Source organism: Lithobates pipiens, unplaced genomic scaffold, assembly GCF_037356315.1.
Source record: "Lithobates pipiens isolate NorthernLeopardFrog02 unplaced genomic scaffold, aLitPip1_a1.2 Scaffold_13, whole genome shotgun sequence".
In the NCBI taxonomy this organism is placed as follows: domain Eukaryota; kingdom Metazoa; phylum Chordata; class Amphibia; order Anura; family Ranidae; genus Lithobates; species Lithobates pipiens.
This window is the reverse complement of record NW_027507718.1, coordinates 449145766-449170227: the sequence shown is the minus strand read 5'-3', so window position 1 is coordinate 449170227 and position 24462 is coordinate 449145766. Positions and strand designations below refer to the sequence as shown.

General features: G+C 43.9%; 1 protein-coding gene across 1 annotated transcript in view; it reads left to right on the top strand.

The window, feature by feature from the left end:
* LOC143975391 (ADP-ribosyl cyclase/cyclic ADP-ribose hydrolase 1-like) overlaps window positions 1-17764 on the top strand; it is a 51490-nt gene extending 33726 nt beyond the window's left edge. The window contains exons 5-8 of the mRNA XM_077477750.1: window positions 94-170; window positions 1187-1279; window positions 12895-12981; window positions 15247-17764. Coding sequence (XP_077333876.1) covers window positions 94-170; window positions 1187-1279; window positions 12895-12981; window positions 15247-15316 — 327 coding nt within the window. The 3' untranslated portion in view covers window positions 15317-17764. The remainder of the gene's footprint in view (window positions 1-93; window positions 171-1186; window positions 1280-12894; window positions 12982-15246) is intronic.
* Window positions 17765-24462: the final 6698 nt, after the last annotated feature.

Below are 24462 nucleotides of genomic sequence, written 5' to 3'. Positions count from 1 at the left end.
GCTGAAATGTGTTTCGACGGACTAAGTACGCCATACAGTCCGCCCGTGTGTACGCGGCATTACTCATTCATATTTGTCTTGTTTTCCTTCTAGTTTGCTAAAGCATCTTGTGGAACAGTAAATGTCATGCTGAATGGTTCTACAGATGGTGCCATCGCCAGAAAAGAAAGGTATTGAGTTATTTTCTCTTCCAGTGTATGGAAAATACTAATTCTTAATGCAATATTCACTCCCCAACTTCCCCCTTTCCACATCTGAGTCCTCAGCCCTCACATCAGAGTCTATGTCCCCCTTCTTACATCAGAGTCCTTAGCCCCCCCCCCTTCATATCAAAATTCCAACCATATATGTGTGCAGCCTGTCGCATTAGGGTTTGCACTCCAAAGCTCAAACACACAACCATGTGTGCATGTGTTTATTTATATATATATAAATAAAACAGTTTACTATGCTTCAGTTACATATACGGCCAGTAAATGACATAGGGGTCCAGGCAGCAGGGGGGATCTGCACCACGTGAGGTGTTTAGGGTGTGCCCAGGCACACCCAGCACACCATGTGTGCATGCTTGTGGACCTCATCCCCCTTTCCACATCAGAGTCCTCAGCCTCCCTCCTTTTAACATTGGAGTCTGTGTCCCCCCCTTATCACATTAGAGCCCTTAGCCTTCCCCCATTCATATAAAAGTCCTCACCCCCCTTCTATATCAGAGTCCTTAGCCCCCCTTTCATATCGGAGTGCCCCCCCCCCCCTTTTCACATCAGAGTCCTTAGCCTTCCCACCCTTTATATCAGAAACCTCACCCCCTCACATCAGAGTCCCTATACCCCTTTTCACTTTAGAGCCATCTGCCCTGGATTAGCAATATGCTTTTTTTTATGGCGATGATGGCTGACCGACCTGCACTATGGAAACACCTAACACTTTGCGAAAATAGCAGATGCAGCACGGCACCCCTGGCAAGCCAAAGCAACACACCAAGATGGCTCAGGACCCTGGTATGAATACTGCTGTTAGGCCAAAACAAAAATAGTGACCTGAATTCTTTTAGAAATGGCACCAGAAAAAGCAAACAGGCACATTGCTTTGCCAATCATGAGAAATTATGTATTTTTATAGTGTTCATAATAGAGATGTTTGTCACCTTTTAAACGCATACCTAGATGTTTACTTTTTTTTCTCCCAGTATTTTAAGGACAGTGGAGATACCAAGTATGAACCCAAATACAGTATCTAACGTGAAGCTTTGGGTAATTGATGATATTGAAGGACAAGACAAGTAAGACAAATATACTCACAATAAAAAAAAAAAATTCACATTGCTTTTCTAAAAGATATGTAAACCCAAGAACAAAAAAAAATAATTTATTGCAGCTTAGCAGTGTAATGGCTGATTTAATTTTATTCAAGTACATAAAATGCATGTTGATCTTGCCAGAAATGCAGCATTATCATCAATTGCTGTGAGCTTTATTGGAAGCACAATCAATGTTATCTTCCTCTGTGAACTACTATGCCTATCAAACTGTGTGAAATGGATAAAAAGAGAGGAAGACATGTTTAAAGTTTGGCCTGGATGGCAACCATAACACCTTCTTTACATACAGTGGAAAGCCTGAAAAAAAGACTAATGCAGCCACCGCAAGGACTGGTATACTGCACTGTAACATATAACTATTTTGTTCTTAGGTTTATATACATTTTAATAGAAGCAGAAAAGCATACGTATAATATATCAGTTGTTTTTCATAAAAACAAGATATCTATCTATCTATCTATCTATATAGATATATATAGATATATATGTGTAGCGGGACATATTCATTTATTAAAGCGGGAGTTCCGCCGGGAGTTCCGCCGTTTTTTTTTTTAAAGCCAGCAGCTACAAATACTGCAGCTGCTGACTTTTAAAATAATGACACTTACCCGCCCAGCGCGCCCGCAATGTCGGCACCCGAAGCCGATCTCTCGATCGTCTCTCGGGTGCTGCCGCCGCCATCTTGGGTATGGGAATCAGGAAGTGGAGCCTTTCGGCTTCACTTCCCGGTTCCCTACTGCGCATGCGCGAGTCGCGCTGCGCAATAAGGATGGTCCCCGCTGTCTCTGGGATCCGTGTGTTTCCCAGCAGGCAGCGGGGGACTTTCGGAAAGGGCGTAGATTCTGCGGAAAGGGGCGTACATTCTGCAGAATCTACTCCGGAAGTGGGTGCAGATACCTGTACTGTACAGGTACCTGCACCCCCCTCCCCCCTGAAAGGTGCCAATTGTGGCGCCGGAGGGGGGGAGGATTCCAATGAGCGGAAGGTCCACTTTAGGGTGGACCTCCGCTTTAATGTGGTTATGCATATGTCAATGTTAAATCTGTGGACATTGAGATGGCTCAGTGTTTGGAGCCATCTATTGACAAAATCTGGTAACGCACAAGATATGGTGATTATAAAGACAAAGACTTTCATAGGAAGTACTGTTTGTTTTGCTAAGAGATTTGACCTTTGTTATCCAGGAGTCCGTGTGACCTACCCATGAACACTCTGATATGCAGTGCATGATGGGTAGGGTATAAAAGGGACTGCAGTGGCCATATTTGGTCTCTTGGGACCACGCTGCCTGCCTGTGCGGAAATGTGAGGAGGATCCTTGGACACATAGACAGAAAGTCACCGCAGACTGCAAACCGGACCGTTTGCGAGGTGACTTGACGGAGCCTGAGAGCTGGTGATCGGATTTGGCGAAGGTTCGGAAACGCTTGTCAGAGTATAGGAAGACCGGATCCAGTCAGCGGAGCGACACAGAGCATCTGACCCAGTCTAAGCTGAAGCAAGCTGCAGTTACCGGACTCAAGTCATCATTCAGAACTCTGATCCAATTGGTGAGCAGGTTGCGGCCCACCGTTCAATACTATTGCACGCAGTTAGACTCACTCGTAGGCCTTGCTGGAACCTGTTGTTCCATGGAAGCGTAACTGAGCAACTGACACTGAGTAGGTTTGAGGCCCAGTTCATTCTAGCGCCCAAGTGTGATTACAAGTTCTTGGAACTATACCTGGAGCATTCTTATGCCGCGTACACACGACCAAACTTTTCGAGGGACTAGGTCCGACGGACTTTCGGCAGAGTTCCGATGGACTTTCCGAATGAACGGACTTGGCCACACACAATCACACCGACGGATTAGAACCTGATGATGTACGACCGGACTAGAATAAGGAAGTTCATAGCCAGTAGCCAAGTCCGGTCGTGTGTACGCGGCATAAGTTAACTTTTTCACTTACCCCTTTGGATTACAAATATCTGAGGAACTACTTAAGCTAGTGAAGAACGAAGATAAAGGAGAAAGTACTTTAAGTGAGGCCTCACGTAAAACTTTAAGTAGCGGGAGCTCCCAGGTCTAGATAATAACACACTTGTATATTGCTTATTATATTTGACTGTTGATTCTTACTGTACTGACATTCTACGTTGGGACGACAGTGCAATCCGTGTAACCATTTACTTGTTATACTTTCAGTAAAAGTATTTCTGGTTAAGAGTACAATTGTGTGGCATACTGTCTTTCCCCACCAGGTGGAGCCAGAAGATCCTAAGGGATCGATACAGGTATCTTATACTATTTATATTGTGCTGTATATTGCATCACAGCTGTGCCAAGGGGACAGAGTTACGCTAAAGGGGGTTTCTCTGAAGTGTGCAGGCCCAAGTCAAATTAACAGCTCCTTCGTGGGTCAGTGCTACATATATATATATATATATATATATATATATATATATATATATACACTCTGAGCAAAATTATAAATGCAACACTTTTGTTTTTGCCCCTATTTATAATGAGCTGAACACAAAGATCTACGACTTTTTCTCTGTACACAAAATGCCTATTTCTCTCAAATATTGTTCACAGATCTCTCTAAATCTGTGTTATGCCGCGTACACACGATCAGAATTCTCATCGGAAGAAGCTCTGATGCTTTTCCCGACGGAATTCCACTCATGTCTTGCCTATACACGGTCACACCAAATTCTGATCGCTTAGAACGCTCTGACGCACAACGGGACTAGAAAAAGGAAGTTCAATAGCCAGTAGCCAATAGCTTCTGTCTCGTAGTTGAATCTGAGCATGCGTAATCGTAATACGATCGTAATTTTTGATAGATAGTTTTTCCGTTAGGAAAATTGAGAACATGCTATCAATTTTTGGCTGCCGGAAATTCGGACAGCTAAATGCCGATGGAGCATACACACGGTCGCATGAAAAGCTCTCATCTGTCTTTTTCTAGCCAGAATTCCGATCGTGTGTACGTGGCATTAGTGAGCACTTCTCCTTTGTCGAGGTAATCCATTCACCTCACAGGTGTGGCATATCAAGATGCTTAGACATTATTATTGCACAGGTGTGCCTTAGGCTGGCCACAATAAAAGGCCACTCTAAAATGTGCAGTTTTACTGTATTGGGGGGGTCCGAAAAACAGTCAATATCTGGTGTGACCACCATTTGCCTAATGCAGTGCAGCACATCTCCTTTACATAGAGTTGATCAGGTTGTTGATTGTGGCTTGTGGAATGTTGGTCCATTCCTCTCTAATGGCTGTGCGAAGTTGTTAGATATTTGCAGGCACTGGAACACACTGTTGTATACGCCAATCCAGAGCATCCCAAACATGTTCAGTGGGTGACATGTCTGGCGAGTATGCTGGCCATGCAAGAACTGGGATGTTTTCAGCTTCCAGGAACTGTGTGCAGATCCTTGCAACTTGGGCCCGTGCATTATCATGCTGTAACATGAGGTGATGGTCGTGGATGAATGGCACAACAATGGGCCTCAGGATCTCGTCATCATATCTCTGCGCATTCAAAATGCCATCAATAAAATGCACCTGTGTTCATTGTCCATAGAACACGCCTGCCCATATCATAACCCCACTGCCACCATGGGCCACTTCATCCACAACGTTGACATCAGCAATAGAGATGGCCTTGCGGTTCGTGGCGAATTTTGCTCGTTCGCGATTCGCCAAACCGGCGGACTTCTGGTGCGCGGTGGACATATGTGTTTAGATTGTGAAAGAACTTTGACCCATGATGACACATCCATCATGGGGGACAGCCCATTGAGACATTTCAGCACATGGACAATTGGACATACCCCCTACCTTATAAATAGACCTGATCTGGCGGCCATTTTACATTCTGTCTTTTGTCAGTGTAGGGACAGGACGCTGTGTGGAGCAGGGACAGTCAGTTTAATCACTAGCTATTACTATTAGGTCCACAAAAGTCCTTTTAAGGACTGGTATAGGTGTACAGTATATAGGGTTGTAATACACTTAGAATATACTTTCTTTCAAAGATACAAAGTATATTCTGGTGCACTGCTGCTGACTGCTGTGCTGCTGAGTGCACTGTTGACCGATTCTGCAGCTGTCTTTTGTCAGTGTAGGGAGGGACAGTTTGGTGTTTGGAGCAGGGACAGTCTGCAAATCAAGTATATTATGGTGCACTGCTGACTGCTGTGCTGCTGAGTGCTTGCTGACCAATTCTGCAGCTGTCTTGTATCAGTGTAGGGAGGGACAGTTTGGTGTTTGGAGCAGGGACAGTCTGCAAATCACTAGCTACTAGGTCCACAAAGGTCCTTTTAAGGACTGGTATAGGTGTACAGTATATAGGTGTCAGGGCTGGCTTAGCCCTTCCTCCTCTGGGCTGGCCGCTCAGCTGTCGGCTAATTGCCAGCTCTCTTCTCTCTCCACAGTTACCAGCTGTTCCCGATGATGCTTGTCTGGCCTGCCTATTTAAAGTTTTCCAGCTAATTTCTCCATTGCCTTCACGTTTGGTCACATCACTAGGAACCATCTCCTGCTGTTTCAAGACTGGCTTGCTACATCCCTCCTGGCTTCCAGTTGCTCTCCTTGGATCCCTGACGTCTGGACTGGCTGATTATCCGATCTGGTTTATGAACTTTGGACTAGCTGACTACCCGATCTGGTTACTGGACTCTGGCTTGCTTGACTTCACTTTTTCCTATTTACCTTTTTTATTTTTATTAATAAACAAGTGTGATTTTAGTGTACTTCTGTCTCTGTCTGTTTCATGGTTCCTGACAATAGGGTTGTACATGTAGAATATACTTTCTTTCAAATATAGAAAGCATATTATACTTGACTGCTGTGCTGCTGAGTGCTTGCTGACCGATTCTGCAGCTGTCTTTTATCAGTGTAGGGAGGGACAGTTTGGTGTTTGGAGCAGGGACAGTCTGCAAATCACTAGCTACTAGGTCCACAAAGGTCCTTTTAAGGACTGGTATAGGTGTACAGTATATAGGGTTGTACATGTATAATATACATTATTTTAAATATAGAAAGCATATTATACTTGACTGCTAAGCTGAGTGCTGACCGATTCTATAGCTGTCTTTTATCAGTGTAGGGACTGAGGGACAGTCTGCAAATCACTAGCTACTAGGTCCACAAAGGTCCTTTTAAGGACTGGTATAGGTGTACAGTATATAGCGTTGTACACGTATAATATACTTTCTTTCAAACATAGAAAGCATATTATACTTGACTGCTGAGCTGAGTGCTGACCGATTCTGCAGCTGTCTTTTATCAGTGTAGGGACTGAGGGACAGTCTGCAAATCACTAGCTACTAGGTCCACAAAGGTCCTTTTAAGGACTGGTATAGGTGTACAGTATATAGGGTTGTACATGTATAATATACTTTCTTTCAAATATAGAAAGCATATTATACTTGACTGCTGTGCTGCTGAGCTGATTGCTGACCAATTCTGCAGCTGTCTTTTATCAGTGTAGGGACTGAGGGACAGTTTGGTGTTTGGTGTCGGCAAATCACTAGCTACTAGGTCCACAAAGGTCCTTTTATAGGTGTACAGTATATAGGGTTGTACATGTATAATATACTTTCTATACTTTCGAAAATTTGTGGCCATTGGAACACCACAATGGAAGGTCCCAGGAAGGAAGTATTTCTCACAGAAGGGCATCCCAGAGCTATATGGCCATGTTCAGCGGCAAGTGAATGTATCTCTGGCACACAGTGTCGGTGCCAAGATACATCTGACCACAGACACGTGGTCTAGCAAACACGGGCAGGGAAGGTATATAACTTTTACTGCCCACTGTCTTTACTGCCCACACGTCTTAAAGTTGATCGTGCAGTGATTCGTTGGTGTCAGTGCTCTCTATCATGGTGCTGGTGTCAGTGCTCTCTATCATGGTGCTGGTGTCAGTGCTCTCTATCTCGGTGCTGGTGTCAGTGCTCTCTATCACGGTGCTGGTGTCAGTGCTCAGTCTCTATCACGGTGCTGGTTTCAGACAGTGAGGGAGATAGCAGCGGAGAAGCCAGTCAGCAGGCAGTGCCAGCACCATGGCTGAGGATCAGCACTGGACTGGCACCTCCGGACCACCGCAGGGGAGCCCTGCATAGGTGGGGGTAAGGGCCGGGTAGAGGGAGGGGCTCAAGCACAGGTTGGCACACTGGGACACTAGCACAGGACTACGCTGCCCTGACTGTGGCACTGATCATCTCCTGCACCCCCTTCATAGCCTGCCCTGACCTTGCCTCTCCTCCATGGCCTTCATGCGCTCCCGAATTGTCAAAATTTCACAGATAAAAAAAGAATGCTTGCCGTTGTCGATCCCAGATTCACTTAATTTGTTATGTCAGTGTCCATGTGGTGGGACTATGTGTGCACAGCTAGTAAGTATTTTGTAGCTGAAAATATGACCTGGAGGTTTTTAAGGTTCGCCCGCCATTAAAGTCAATGGGGTCCGCCGCAAACTTTGCGGTTCGTGAACTTTTAGCCGCGTTTGCGGTTCTCAAAACGTCCCGTCGGAAGTTCGTCCATCACTAATCAGCAAACCACTCACCCATATAACACCATACATGCTGTCTGCCATCTGCCCTGTACAGTGACAACCTGATTCATCCGTGAAGAGAACACCTCTCTAAAGTGGCAGACGCCATCAAATGTAAGCCTTTATGCAAATCGATTGTTACAGCAGCTGTCCGGGTGGCTGGTCTCAGACAATCTTGCAGGTGAAGATGCTGGATGTGGAGGTCCTGGGCTGGTGTGGTTACACGTGGTCTGCAGTTGTGCGGCCAGTTGGATGTACTGCCAAATTCTCTGAAACGCCTTTAGATGGCTTATGACAGAGAAATGAACATTCATCTCAAGGGCAACAGCTCTGGTGGACATTCCTTCAGTCAGCATGCCAATTGTACGCGCCCTCAAAACTTGCGACATCTGTGGCATTGTGCTCTGTGATAAAACTGCACATTTTAGAGTGGCTTTTTATTGTGACCAGCCTAAGGCGCACCTGTGTAATAATCATGCTGTCTAATTAGCATTTTGATATGCCACACCTGTGAGGTGGGTGGATTATCTCAGTAAAGGAGAAGTGCTCACTAACACAGATTTAGACAGATTTGTGAACAGTCGTAGATCTTACAGTTCAGCTCATGATAAATAGGGGCAAACACTAAAGGGCTGCGTTTATAATTTTGCTGTGTGTGTAAATATATGTAGCAATGGCCCCCGAAGGAGCTTCTGAATTTGATTGGGCCTGCATTCTGCTATTGCACCCCTAATAACTTAGGTCAATCCCCTTGACAGAGCTGTGGTGAAATGTTGGTGTGAAGCTAACAACAGAGGATAACCTCACAATGTACAATACCACAATAGTGTACCTTTACCTGGGTATCTGTTGCTCCACCTGTAGGAAAAGGAACAACACTGCACACAAATTGTAATTAACCAGAATGTGTTTTTACTGAAACTGGTATAAAATAATAGTTACAATAACTACACCGTCACACAAACGTAATGTGACAGTCCAGTGGGTATTCAAAACAATTTTAACATGTAAATAATTCTTAGATAACCCCTAAACGTGTGTCTCCAAGTGGGACCAATACTCAAAGTGACAATGCCTTAGCTCCCGCTTTATATTGCAGTCCTTTCCTATAGAAATCGAATGCAAGGCCTTGCAATAAAGATGCAGTCTTTAGTCTTCAGTATTCTGCTAGCTATTGTGTCAAAGTAATTGTAATCCGAAGTGTTTAACAACAAAGAATAATGTAGGATGAGTATTGGAATTGTTCTTGTTATGTAGCACACTTATAACTACCTCCAGTGTAGTTGTCTCCAAATCACACAGTGTCAGTTCTCAGTGGAATGCAGGCTTGATGCCTGCTTTAACTCAGTCTACTGTAGTCCCACAGTGTCCTCTGTGGGACTACAGGTCCCAGCAACACTGTGGTCTGAGTCTAAGTGTGCAGAGGTGCGTTAAGTATTATGGGCGGCAGCCCTCTCACCAAACTGGGTCCAAACGGATGCCTCGGCTCCACAAGATCTCAGTCTATTTGCTGCCGCCACGCTGTCATGCTGTTCTGCTTCACAAGGTCACCAGGAGTCCTCAGTTACCTCCATCAGGGTGCCTCTGGATCCTTCCCGATCCGACCACACTACTGCTCCAGCATGCTGTGGTGTGAAGTCCTCCTCTGGCTTAAAAATGTTGCTCCACACCGAGCATGCCGCAGTGCTGTGGGACACACCCACCCACAGCTCCTTGCAGAAAATTGCTGCGCTGGGTCTTTTATAGCCTACCCAGCATGCATTTCAGTACTGAGTGTTCATGGGTACGTCACTTGGCATTGTGGGTAGGTAGGTCACTTGTATAATGTAAAGAAACAGTCACTTCCTGTAACATTTCTCCATGTTCTTGAAAAGGATAATAAATGAAGTCCATTTCACATTTAGGCCACTAGATGGTGCCAAATACCAATTTATAACACTGCCATAGATTAACATTGTATAACATTAACAGGCAAAAATACCAGCTCTACATTTTATATTTGCCTGTCTCGCAGTGTCTGCTCTAATTCATCCCAATGGTGTTCTATCCGGTTGAGATCAACTCTGTGTAAGCCAGTCAAGTTCCTCCACCCAAAACTTGCGCACTTGTCCAAATCATTTGGTGGTGGCGGGGGGGGGGGGGGCAATGGCGTGGGGTTGTTTTTCAGGGGTTGGGCTTGGCCCCTTAGTTCCAATGAAGGGAACTCTTAAGGTGTCAGCATATCTAAGCATTTTAAGCTATCACTTAAAGTGCTGTTTCACCCAAAAGTGGAACTTCCACTCATTGTACTCCCCCCCCCCGATGCCACATTTGGCACCTTTCCAGGGGGGTGAGGGGATACAGCATACCTGTCTTTCACAGGTATGCTTTCCCCACTTTCGGGAGCCCCAGCTTTATATTGATGTCACGGCTGGGACACCCACCTCCTCCTGATCCTGTCGCTGGGCCAGTAGGAGAGAGGAGCGGAGCCTCGCACATGCGCATTAGGGTTCCCGGCGTGAAGCCAAAAGGCTACTTTGCTGGGTTCCCTTACGCCGCGTACACAAGACCGGAATTTTAGGCGGACTAGGTCAGGCGGTCTTCCCGATGGACTTTCGGCAGAGGCCCGACCGACTTTATGAACAAACGGACTTGGCCACACACAAAGGACTAAGTCCCTTCGAAAGTCCATTAATTTTGAACGTGATGACGTAAGACGGGACTAAACAAGGAAGTTCAGTAGCCAATAGCTGCCCTTGCATCGTATTTGGTCCATCGGACTAGCACACAGACGAACGCTTTTTGCCTGATCTTTAGTCCGTTGGACTTGAGTCCATCGGATAGATTTGAAACATGTTCTATTTCTAGGTCCGTCTGATTTTTTTTTATAAAAAACGGTCGGACTAGCCCACACACGATCGGATTGTTCGACAGACTGATCCCGTCGGACCTAGTCTGCCGGAAAGTCCGGTCGTGTGTACGTGGCACTACTTGCAATGGAGGCGGCATGCACCCCACAGCTGATGAAAACTATTAAAAAATATAAAAAATATTAAAAGCCAGCAGCTGCACATACTGCAACAAAAATAGCCCGGTCAAAAAGAAATTCTGCCTTGTCCACCCACTGAATAGGTACTTTATACATCCTCCTACCAAAAAAAATAATAATATCCGATAGTGTAAGGGGGGAGGAGGATGGTCCGCTTTGCCTAAAAAAGAAGGCTGATTGCAACTTTCCTTAAAGCGGGAGTCCGCCGGGACTCCGCATTTTTTTTTTTTTTTAAAGCCAGCAGCTACAAATACTGCAGCTGCTGACTTTTAAAATCGTGACACTTACCTGTCCAGAGCGCCCGCGATGTCGGCACCCGAAGCCGATCTCTAGATCGTCTGTCATGTGCTGCCACCGCCATCTTGGGTATGGGAATCAGGAAATGGAGCCTTTCGGCTTCATTTCCCGGTTCCCTACTGCGCATGCGCAATAAGGACGGTCCCCGCTGCCTCTGGGATCTGTGTGTTTCCCAGCAGGCAGCGGGGCACTTGCGGAAAGGGGCGGGCACTTGCGGAAAGGGGCGTAATCTACGCCCCTTTCCCGCAGAGAGCTATCCCGGAAGTTGGTGCAGAATACCTGTACTGTACAGGTATCTGCACCCCCCTCCCCCCTGAAAGGTGCCAATTGTGGCGCCGGAGGGGGGAGGGTTCCGATGAGCGGAGGTCCACTTTAGGGTGGACCTCCGCTTTAAAGTGTCTGCAAACGCTTACATATACCTAGTGAAGTGACTGGTTATACACAGAGATTAAATAAATCCTCCTACATAAGTTGTACATGTTTATCTGCAGTGTTCTCTTCTCTACATCCCTTCAAACTAAATAATCTATAAGGCTGTCTAAGCATTCAGAAAAAAGCAGGGGGAGAGCTGAAGTTACACATTGCAGGGCTCAGTGAGGAGAGCTCTGCGATTGGAGGGAAGGGACACAGCTGATACTGTCAATTAGCTGGAGGTCCCTCCACTGTCACTGTCATTTTTTTTCTCTTGTTGTCAGGAAAACTTGTCAGAAGTGATTCATGGTGATAGCAGAGGAACAAAGCAGCACACAGAAATGACACTTAGGGGGTTATTTACGAAAGGCAAATCCACTTTGCACCACAAGTGCAAACTACAAGTGCAAAGTGCACTTGGAAGTAAAGTTGCTGTAAATCTGAGGGACATGCAAGGAAAATAAAAAACAGCATTTTAGTTTGCACGTGATCGTCAGAGCTTTCCCTCATTTCAGATCTACCCCTCAGATTTATAGCGACTGCACTTCTAAGTGCACTTGTAGTGCAAAGTGGATTTGCCCTTGGTAAATAACCCCCATTAGTGCTCGTGATATAGACAAGCACAAACTATAGAGGGATATAGTTTGTTCATATTTCATGTCTGAGGTTTACAACCACTTTAATTCATTTCAGTCAAAAAGTCAACTGTGTGTCAGGAAAGGTCCTCCAAATTAAGGCCCAAACACATCTTTCCTTGTTGGGCACTGCAGTAACAAATGCCCCAATGCACGGCAATGCACCATACACCCATTAGCATGTTGTGTGTCATTCATTGTTAATGGCACTCCAAATCCATTAAAGCAATGCACCTCCTAGGCACATGTGCTGCAGTGCACCACAATGCACGATAATGCACTGACATGTTGTGTGTCTCGGAAAAAACTGTGTTTGTCTATCTTTTTTTGTCTGTTTTGGTGCATTTGCAGACCATTCAATAGACTGCCTTAACACAACACATATTAGCATGTGCTAATGCAGCGCAAGAGAACGGACAGGTCGGCATGTGCCCGTACACATCTGTGTGAAACAGAGCCTCTCTAATATGTTTTACACCTGTATGTCATTGATGATTATGTCTTGGGTATATATTGCCTTGCCATTCAAACATTTTCCATTACAGATATAGAAAACATATCAATGTATGTTACCAATGTATGTGTATATCTATGGTGCCCCCTCTTTGGCTGGATGTTTACATGTAAATTATGCTAAAAAGCTTTTTTATATTTCAGAAATTCCTGCAACAGTGAGTCACTGCTAGAGCTTCAACATTACATTGAAGAGCACAACCTGAAGTATTCCTGCATTGACAACTATAAGTAAGCACACCCCTTTGTTCTTGGCTTGCTACTGCAGAGCTCCATGCAAATGCCTAAACATACACTTGGACAGTCAAAAGAACTGTAATTCTGTTCAACCAATATTGTAATCCTGACGCCCCTGCCAGACTAAATAACCAAGTCAGTGGCATTCTTTGTTTCCAGTGAATTTAAGCAATGCAACTTGGTCATTGGCTCACGCCAGACTGCCAATTGTATAGTAATCAGGAATCACCAATGAAGTTAAACGACATGGCTTGGTCTTTGGTTCATCCCAGTCTACCAACTGTAAAGTAACAGGGAACCACTAATAAAGTAGAGCAATACTGCTTTGACTTTGGCTAACCCCAGCCTGACAATTATTTAGTAAAGGCAAATTACCTATAAAGTTAAAGTGGTTGTAAACCTGTACATATACCCAGTGAGGGGACTATCCTCAGGTGGTAGACAGAGATGAAGAAAATCCTCCTATATACATTGTACCTGTTTATCTACGGTCTTCTCCTCTCTACAGCCATTCAAAGTGCCGAATTCATAAGCTTGTCTGAGAGTTCAGAAATAAAGGGGACAGAGAGCTGAAGTCACACTCTGCAGAGCTCAGTGAGGGGAGCTCTGGGAGATGATTGGAGGGAAGGGACACACCCCCTTCACACAGCACACAGAGCTGAGGCTGTCAATCAGTTGGAGATCCCTCCCCTGTTACCCTTTTTCTCTTGCTGTAAGGACAACCTGTCAGAAATTATTAATGTTGATAGCAGAGTAAGGAAGCTGCAGACAGAAATGACACTTAGCTCTTAATTAAGATAAGTACACACTATAGAGGGATATGCTTTGTTCATATTTCATGTCTGATGTTTACAACCAACTTTCTGGCTTGCCATAACCATATTATATAGTAATGGAAAACACTCAATGTTAAGAAATACATTTTGGCTCACCCCCACCCTTCTGATTGAATAACAATAGAGAATCGCCAGACTGATGAGGTCATCAATATATCTTCTCTTAATGTCAGTAAGCACCCAATGTTATAATGACTGCACTCTGAAACACAGAAGAACTAGATTGGTCCAAACACTGCTGCTTTCTCTGCCCCCCCCCCCCCTCCCACTCCCAGGGGACAAGTATAATAACAGATCCAAGTACATATACTACATTTAAAATGCATTTAACATATCAAGTACATAACTGAATTAAATGGTGATCTTTTTGCTCACTATTCTGATCACATATGCAGCACCATGGCAGCTGTAGATCAAACAGAGACTAAGATGTCAGCTTCCTTGGCTGAAAAGAATCGGAAGGTTTAGTTCTGCTTTAATGCTGGTTTGACAATCTGCAAGATGGCCAGCCCAAAAGAGGGCATATTCACTCGACAAGACACCAGGAATATAAATCAGAGCTGCTCACTGATACTGTCACCTAGTAAATCTTTTTTTGGCCAAGCCAGCTTCCTAAGACAGTACCCACCTATTGGCCACACCCACTGACGCATTTCACCTCAATTGGACTTATTCGTAGGAACAGAGGAATAGAATAAAGCTCCATCTACTATAAGTGCAGCAATAGAGCACACTTTAATCAACAATGGTTATAAAAATTCAAAGATATATAAGGGTTAAAAGCTCATCATAGATCAACAACGTAGTGGGTTTCCATTCTGCAGGGGCCTCTGTGTCAGACGATAGAGAGGTTGAGCTGGGCAAGGAAAGCCAAAGATGCTGGATGGTACCCTGGGGCCACCTCACACTGAGTTGCTACACTCAAATGGTTGCATTCTTCATGTCTTCCTCTGTTCCTGAATACTAATGCTCACTAACTCTACAGAAGGCTGACACAAGTGTCTGCATAAAGCTCAGGATTTTATGGGACTATAACAGATCCCTATGGACTTTATCTACCTTGCTTTCTGCGCCCATACTGTGGGCTTATTTGTAGGGGAAATGGGGCAAACAGTTGACTAACTGGGTAAAGAACAAAGTCGGGCAAAATGTTTTAAGTATTCCCTTTTTAATTATCCTGCTCACTTTATACTTGGTCCTACAGCAGTATGTTTCCTGATAATATCAACAATGACAACTAATAATAACATCCGCAAATAAGAGTAGTCATTCTATGGCCATTGATCATTATATTTGATTTTTAATAAAATTTAACTGATTTAACATCAGACATACCAATTTTTTTGCAGACAACGCATTTACAGTTCATGATATGTATTCCATTCTGTAAAATCTATCATTGTATTTTGTCTTTTCCCTACAGGCCGGTAACAGCTTTGCAGTGTGTGGAGAACCCCAACCATCTTGCCTGCAACCAATGCAGTATTCACTAGTATAAATCATTATATAAGCCATTCCTCAGTCTGCCAGCAGTGGGAGCCATATACAATATCTGAAATATTACAGGATACAGAACATGCTATAATCATATTTCTGGAATGAAGAGATCGTGTGTGGTAGAGTGCATATTCTTAAAGCCAATCTAAAGCTCCATGTTTTAGTTTTATATAGAATGGAGAAAGATTAGAACCTCTGTCAGGATTTAAAATACAAGTGTGATATTAAAACTCAGTCACAGCATCCCACACACGTTAAGGCTCATTTGCACCTACCATTGGGGGGGGGCTCTCCCCCTTTTTCTACAGAGGCTTCACAGACGGAATGTTACCCTTCCCTCGCGTTTGCCAGGCAGTACTGCCCACCAAGCAGGACCCGTTAAAGTGAATGGGGCCACGCTGTAATCGGCCCTCGATTGCACACAACACACATGGTTGTCTGATATTAAGGGGGTTACAACAGGCTGTGAGAAGGCAATACAATGTCTCCTCACTGCCTGTCAAATGACAACCAGAACATGAGTTGCTCTTCAGAGAGCAAAGCAAGTGTAAACAAGTCCTTATGCTCCATACAACACATGCAAGATGGTATGGCAAGTGAAAGGCAGAGTAATCTGGTGTTACAACACATAGAGGTAGATTAACTAAAACTAGTGTACTTAGAATCTGGTGCACCTGTGTGTGGTAGCCAATCAGCTTCTAACTTTGGCTTGTTCAGTTAAGCTTTGATATTAAAACCTGGACGCTGATTGGTTTCTTTGCAGAGTTGCACCAGATTTTGCATTCTCTAGCTTTAGTAAGTAACCCCCATAGTGCTGTTTATTTTTTTTAAAACATTTTTTGGCATTCAACTCTATGCACCATACAAAAATGCAGACATTATGTATTGCTACGCAATGCATGACAGTTTTTCAAGTGCCCTTGTGTTGAGCCTATGTCGATCATTGCTGATCACTGCAATTCAGAGCACCTGGTACGAATGAGCCCTTAAAATGGAACTTCACTCTTCCAATCAACATTGATTATTTTTAATCCTCATGCTGCTAGCATTACTAAATACATAGGAAAGTATATCATATTTACTTGTTTTACACTTTTTTTTTAATATATTTCTTCAGTTGATTTCTGGTTTCTTGCCTAGGCAAATTATGTCATATATCCCAGGAGTGTTTAGGAGGGAGCGGAGGAGGGTTTTCTCACCTAAGCACACTCTGCTGCCTGCATGTTTCAGATAAGGGCAGATGGATTCCAGGAAGTAAATGCTTCTTGAATCATTTGCCCTTCTTCTAGATGGCCATGGACAGAAACTTCTAGGGGGTTGTTTCTTGAAAGTGATTTCTCAGCAAAATAAAGCATGGAGACATGGATGGATGGGGGATTTTGCTTTGAATATTAGAAATTAATAAAATAGAGTTTTTGGCTTGTGGAGCTCAGATGCAGTGAAATATTACACTAAGGGCTTATTCACACCTGTGGCCAGGAAAGTAAAAGCAGGCAGTAGTTTTACCAACCCTTGACCGCCCACCTAAAGAGGAGCATGCAGCCGCTTGGGGCTGTGCACATGCTGAAGCCAAAAATTTAACTGCATGTCTCATTTGGTAGTCAGTACTGCCACTGAACACAACTCATTTAGGTGTAAGTGGCTGAGCTGTACCTTCCCTGCAACTGAGTGCAATGCACATAGTTAAGGTGCGATGGTTCAGATATTTTAGGGTAAAACAGGCAGTGAGGAAGCAACATATCGCCTCCTCTCCACCTATCATCTCCCTCTGAAAGGTGATCTACTGCATGTGAGAACAAACCTTTTCCTCCCCTCCCTAGGCTTCTGACATAAGCTACCTAGAAACATCCCACCCAGGCCACTCACTTCAGCCGCCCCTGAGCTGCAGCTTTATTTTCATCACCTTCACCACAGGTGGTTCCTCTAAAAGGAGCACTCATAGATTTGTATTTACAAGTCAGGACAGGAAGTTACTGCAAATCTCTCCACTGTGGACACAGATATGACAATAACACATCTTCAATGCAGTAGGTAGGAATTATTATTTCTGACAATGTTGTTAACTGTGCTATATCTGTACTTCCCTGTCCAAGTTTCATTATAGTGACCGCAAAAGAAGGAAAATGCACATAAAATCTTCACACATAGAAGAAAAATTCTGACAGAGGTTTTAACTCTTCACCACTTTATATATATATATATATATATATATATATATATATATATATATATATATATAAAATGTTGGCTGAAATTTTATAACATACGCCACCCAAGGGAATAAGCCCAGTGTATATGAATTCAAATGTTCTAGGCTGCTGCAATATGCAATATATCCACTAGATGGCAGACAATGCAAAGATTTCCGTCTCTAACACCCTTTTTTGTGAATGAAACGATTTGATATTGTTAAACAGAAAAAGTAATAAAGTTTTTCAAACTTTTGAAGGCTCTCCTAAGGTAAATGCTTATCTAGGATACCAAAAGTGTTGTACCTAAACAATCCACTTGTTTATTGAACCTGAATATAAATATGAAACTATCAGAATATTCAAGGATCCTGTTGGGAAGTTTTTGCTGAATTATAGTAAAACCAAAGCCTTGTTTCAGCCTTGCAAACCCTGGAGCCAGCATAGTGCATGCAAGGAGGAATTTACAATATGTGTGCTAGTTTTTGTTTTATGTTGCATTTGTACATTTTCTCATGTTCTTGCTAACTAAAACTGTCCTGCCGGTCATTTTTTTTCACAGCTGTATCTGAGAGTTTAACCACTGGGCACTTTCACCCCTTTCCTGCCCAGGCAAATTTTCAACTTTCAGAGCTCTCACACTTTGAACGACAGTTGCAATTGAAAAAAAACAATGTTTTTCTTAGTTTCTGTTATAAAATTTTATAAATAAGTATTTTTTCCCTTACACTGATATGCACTGATGAGGCTGCACTGACAGACACTGATAAGCTGCACTGATGAGGCGGCATTGATGGGCTGTGATAAGGAGGCACTAATATTCAGCAATGGGCACTGATGAGGTAGCACTGATGGGCTGTGATAAGGAGGCACTAATATTCAGCAATGGGCACTGATGAGGTAGCACTGATGGGTTGTGATGAGGAGGCACTAATATTCAGCACTGATGGCATTGATGGGCACAGACAGGTGACACTGATATGCAGCACTGATGGGCACTTACAGGTCGCAATGATGGGCACTGATAGGCGGCCCTGATGGGCACTGATAGGTGACAATGATGGGCACTAATAGGTGGCAATGATGGGCACTGATAGTCAGCACTGATATGCAGCACTGATGGGCGGCACTGGTGTGCACTGATAGGCAGCACTGACGGGCACTGGCATGCATCACCGATGGGCACTGAAAGGCAGAACTGATGGGCACTGATTAGCATCACTGGTGGGCACTCGCAGGCATCGCTGATGAGGCTGCACTGAAAATCATCACACTGATTATTCCCCCCTGTGAGGAAAGCTGCTTATCGGCTTTCCTCTCCTAACATGCTCTGTCAGAGTGAGCAGAGGAAAGCCAATAACCAGCACTTCCTATTTACACTGTGATTGGACACAGCTGATCACATGGTAAAGACCCACGTGATAGGCTCTTTACCGAGATCGGAGATGCGGTGTGTCAGAGGTACACACTGAACCACCGATGGATGCATAGCAGTCGAAAAAGGGTTAAAACTGCTCGCTATGTCAGTGGTTTGGCAGCGCTGCCCCATTGTTTTCAATGGACAGGGGCGCTTTGGGAGCGGTGTATACCCTGCTCCTACAGCGCTGCAAAGATGCGGCTTGCAGGACTTTTCTTACCATCCTGCAAGCACCGCTCCAGTGTGAAAGCCCTTGGGCTTTCAAACTGGAGAGACAGGAGAGGCTCTTTACAGGCGCTATGCAGGCAGTATTTGTAGCGCTCTAGTGCCTGTAAAGCGACTCAGTGTGAAAGCAGCCTTAGAGCTGGGGAGAGGAGAAACAGCAGGACACTGATCTTCTCAGAGAAAGGTTGTGTGCGTGTGTGTGGGGAGGGGGAGGAGGCTGAGTTCCATGCACAGCTAGAAAGTTTTCATTAGGAAAGCAGAGTGACTGGAAGGAACACCAGCGATTTTACACAAAGGAAGCAATACAAAGAGAACAGGATACTTTTTAATACAAGTACATGGTACAGCAGGCACATATCAGCAGGCCTTTTTTTCAATGGGAATGTGGGGGAACACAGTTCTGGCACCTCCAGCACTGAGTGTACTGTATGTATGCAAGGGGTGCTGGAGGGTCCATGGCTGCTGAATCTATTGTTGCTGAAGAAGATCTATTTTTGCATGGCAGTCTATTGTTGCTGAGGAGGTCTCTTACTGTTACTGGTGGGGGATCTGTTGTTGCTGTGGGAGGGGGCTTATGTTGCTGAGGGAGTCAATTGTTGCTGGAAGAGATCTACTGTTGAGGGAGGGGTCTATTGTTGCTGGCTGCTGTGGGATCTATTGTTGCTGGGGGGGGGGGCTCTATTTTTTTGTGGTAGTCCTGGAGTGACGTCATCACGGCTCCAGCCAATCACAGCACCGTAGCCCGCGATACCCGGAAGTAACTCTGGGAGCGATGTCGCTGGCCGGAGCGGTGAATGAGGACATCTGCGGGGGCTTCAATCTAAGGTAAGTAATACATAATGAGCTAGTATGCTTTGCATACTAGCTCATTATGCCTTTGTCTTGCAGTTTTTTTTATATTATTGCTAGAGTTTACAACCACTTTAATACTGCTTTAACAAATTGCAACACCACATTATACAATGCTGTCAGTTGTGCTAAATCAAGTCTCAACATAACATTATATTATCTATACATTTAGTGCAAACATAGTAGAGTTCAAAAAGGACTTGTCTCATGTCTAGACGGCTTTGGCTGCCTGTATGTTCAGTCCTGCTGTCCAGCAGGGAGGTGCTGAAATGTCTCCCTTACGGAGATCCTGTTGCGTGGTCATCACATGCCATACAACCGTTGTTAATGAAAACAGTCTATATTTACATTGCGCCTGCAAACAAAGCTACAGATTCCACTGTGTACTAAGTAACTATGCAATCAGATGAATGGTAATGCAAATACTTCTTTTCCTGGAGTGTTCTTTTTATTATACTTATGGTAGACATACGGGGGTTCATTTACTAAAACTGGAGAGTGCAAAATCTGGTGCAGCTCTGCATAGAAACCGATCAGTTTCCAGGTTTTTTTTTTGTCAAAGCTTAATTGAACAAGCTGAGGTTAGAAGCTGATTGGTGCAGAGCTGCACCAGATTTTGCACTCTCCAGTTTTGGTAAATCAAACCCATAATGTGCAATGTGAGTGGGTTTCATTGCAGAGCTGCCTCAGAATATGCACTCTCCAGTTTTGATAAATCTCCCCCTGTATGCTTGTCAGAGTTTTAGGCAACCGGAAAACACTAAAGCTGCCTGCTTGTACAAACACGTATGTTCTAACATACTAGTTACCATCATTTATATGTCACCTAATTATCATATTTCAGCTATTACGTTTGTGGAAAAGGAAAGGTGAGGGAAACGTTGATGACACAGAACGATCAATATACAAACTTATATGGTTATAAAACTTGTCCTGACCAGAATACAGCAAACACCATCCGGTGTCATAACCTCCGACTATCATGTACAAACCTGTGGCTTTTAAATCCTAACTATACCTAATTTTTTTTTTGAGTTTTGGATAAAGTGGGCACAAGCTAAAATTGTATTTTTGTCTGTGACCCCCATTGAAGAGATTTTACTCATTTTTTTGCACACATGCTAATATCTGCATTTTTGGCCATAAAATTATTTAACCACTTCAATACCAGGCACTTCCCCCCCCCCCCTTTCCCGCCCAGGCCAATTTCCAGCTGTTGCACTTTCGAATTGCATGGATATGCAACACTGTACTTAAGTGAAATAAAATAAAAAATTGAGACAGATAGGGCTTTCATTTGCTGGTATTTAATCACCACTGGGTTTTTTATTTTTTACTTATCAAATAAAAAAAGACCTACAATTTAGAAAAAAAAAAATAAATAAATACATTTTTCTTAGTTTCTGTTAAAACTTTGCAAATAAGTAATTTTTCTTCTTTACTGATGTGCGCTGATGAGGCTGCATGGATGGGCACTGATGAGGAGGCACTAATGAAGCAACACTAATAGGCAGCACTGATGAGGAGACAGTGATGTGCACTTATGAGGCTGCACTGTTAGACAGCACTGATGGGCACTGATAGGCGACACCGATGAGGAGGCACAGATGGGTGGCACTGATAGGCGGCACTAATGTGCACTAATGGGGCTGCATTAATAATCTGGCAACTGATGATCAGTGTCTGGATTATCAGTGTAAACGATGTGCTGAGTCCTTGCCAGTTAAGGGCTCTTATAGTAAATTATACGCTGCGCTTTAGAATATTACACAATAAATGCGTGCTGAAAATTAAAACAAATACATGTAGTGTTAATGTTGACCTAAGTGACATATGTCAGTGGTCATCAACCCTGTCCTCAGGGCCTACTAACAGGCCAGGTTTGCAGGATAACTGAAATACATCACAGGTGATATCATTTGCTGCTCAGTGATTACTGTATTCTAGTCTGCATCTCCCCAAGGTAATACATAAAACCTGGCCTGTTAGTGGGCCCTGAGGACAAGGTTGATGACCACTGACATATGTGACATAAATGTGATAAGACAAAAATAAAACAATAAATATGTAAATTAAAACATTAATAATAAAGTGCTCATGTGCATCCAAGTGCTTTGTAACACAGATATAAGTGTCAGGTGGTATATAGGGAACAACACTAGTCCTACTTTAAATAGCAAAAGACAAGTCCTTTTATAAACAATACTGTGACAGTCCTGTTGAAAAAAATTGCATATGTGTGGTATCCAGTAATAGCACTGCTGACATGCTTATAAATCCATGCTTCTAGAAATGATTGACAGGTGTTGTAGATCATGCATTTGTGCTCTTTTTCCAGTAGCCCCCTAGGTACTGAATGCTCACCTTGAAGCTTTTGACTTAGCAATTACGCTCAGTCAATACACACTTGTGAACCACCCCTGGGTTCTATAATGGTGACAGGATTCTGGGCTTCCCACACAGTATCACGGGAATAATGGGAAATAAAAAGCCTTGATAGTGTGAAATCGCTTTAAAAGTTTTATTAAACAAATAAGAACAATCCCTCAATGGGGTACTCACATGTACCAGGTGCGTCAGTGCACCACTCTGTGTATGGCATGAAATATTACAGCGGCTGGTATATGCTTCCTCCTAGGTAGATAGACTGCCTTTCGTACTGCGGTTAAGGGCTCTTCCCAGGGCCGGATTAAGAGCATCATTAAGGGCCTGGTGCTGAGGATTTCAGTGGCCCTTTTTAAGGAAATGCACAGACACATTTTTAGCGCTGTCACACTTTGAATGACAATTGCAATGCTGTACCCATATGAAATTGTTATCATTTTTTATTCACATAAATATAACTTTCTTGGGTGGTATTTAAACACCACTGAGTTTTACATTTTTTGTTAAACATCAAAAAAAGACTGACATTTTTCTTAGTATGTCATAACATTTTGAACATACGTAATTTTTCTTCACTGATGATGCTACACTGATAGGCAACACTGATGGGCACTAATAAGGTGGCATTGATGAGGCTGCACTGATATGAGGCACTGATGAGCTGCACCATTGGACACTGATGAGCTGCACTGATAGGCAGCACTGATGGGCAATGATAAGGTGGCACTAATGAGACAGGACTAATATGCAGCACTAATGGGCTCTGATAGGCAGCACTAATGAGCTGCACTGATAGGCAGCACTTATGGGCACTGATGAGGCAGCACTTATGGGCTCTGATAGGCAGCACTAATAAGACAGGAGATGCTCTTAGGCAGCACTTATGGGCACTGATAAGGCAACACTAATATGCGGCACTAATATGTGGCACTGATGAGCTGCACTGATGGGCACTGATAAGCTGCACTGATAGGCAGCACTGATAGGTGGCACTTCTGCATTGATGGTCACTGATGAGCACTGATAGGCAGCACTGATGGGCACTGATAGGTGGCACTCGTGGGCACCGATAAGGTGGCACTGATGAGGCAGCACTGATATGTGGCACTGATGGGCTCTGATATGCTGCACCAATAGGTGGCACTGATAGGTGACAATGATGAGCTGCACTGATAGGTGGCACTGATGAGCTGCACTAATTGGCACTATTAGGCGGCACTAATGCTAATAGCCCTCCTCCCCAAGAGTTAACCCACTTCAGCCAGTACACTGAGCTGCACAAATGCAACTTATTATGTGCCCGACTTCCCCAGCCCCATGCAAAGTTTACTTGCAGTTGTTGTATAGTGCTTCCTCCTCCTTGCTCACAGTGGCGCCACCCACACTCCCTTCCCAACGAACCTCTTGGGCTGGCCTCTGGATGACGTCATGCTGGCCGGGACATCAAGCTGCACCCGACAGGGAAGTGTGCTGGACTCCAAGTGGAGGAGTGCGCTCAGCCTCGGCACACTGGTACCGCACCAAAAGAGGCCGTTCTGCAGGGCAATGTATGTAGTGGGTTCCGGCCAGCTCACTGTCTGTATTGGACCTATAATTCAGCTGTCTGGCGACGGCAAGGCAATCTAGCGGCCAGCAGTTGGCAGGCAGTAATTGTGTCTAGAATCAATATATTGTGCTGATAATATGGTAGGGGCATGGAGCTGCAGCTCCAATAGCCCCTACGTTAATCCGGTCTTGCCCAAATGTGGCATAGGAGGGGGGGGGGGGGGGTGCTTAAATAATTTCTGTAATAACAGTTCTGGTAGAATAAATTGACAGAATACAATACATTCCCTGGTTGACATTTACTGCAATTAGATTTAACTCAGTTATTCTGAAGCATAAAATGTAAAAGTCTTTGCATGAAATAACCTTCGTGTAAATGCGGAACAGCAAACAAGTTAAATAGGAGTGTCAGCAATAAAAATTGCTTTCCAATGAATGTTACAATAACAACTGAAAATGTGAACTCACTGAAAATAAATAGAAATAACTGGCAGCAATTGAAATCAATTACCAAACTGCTAACGCTATCCAA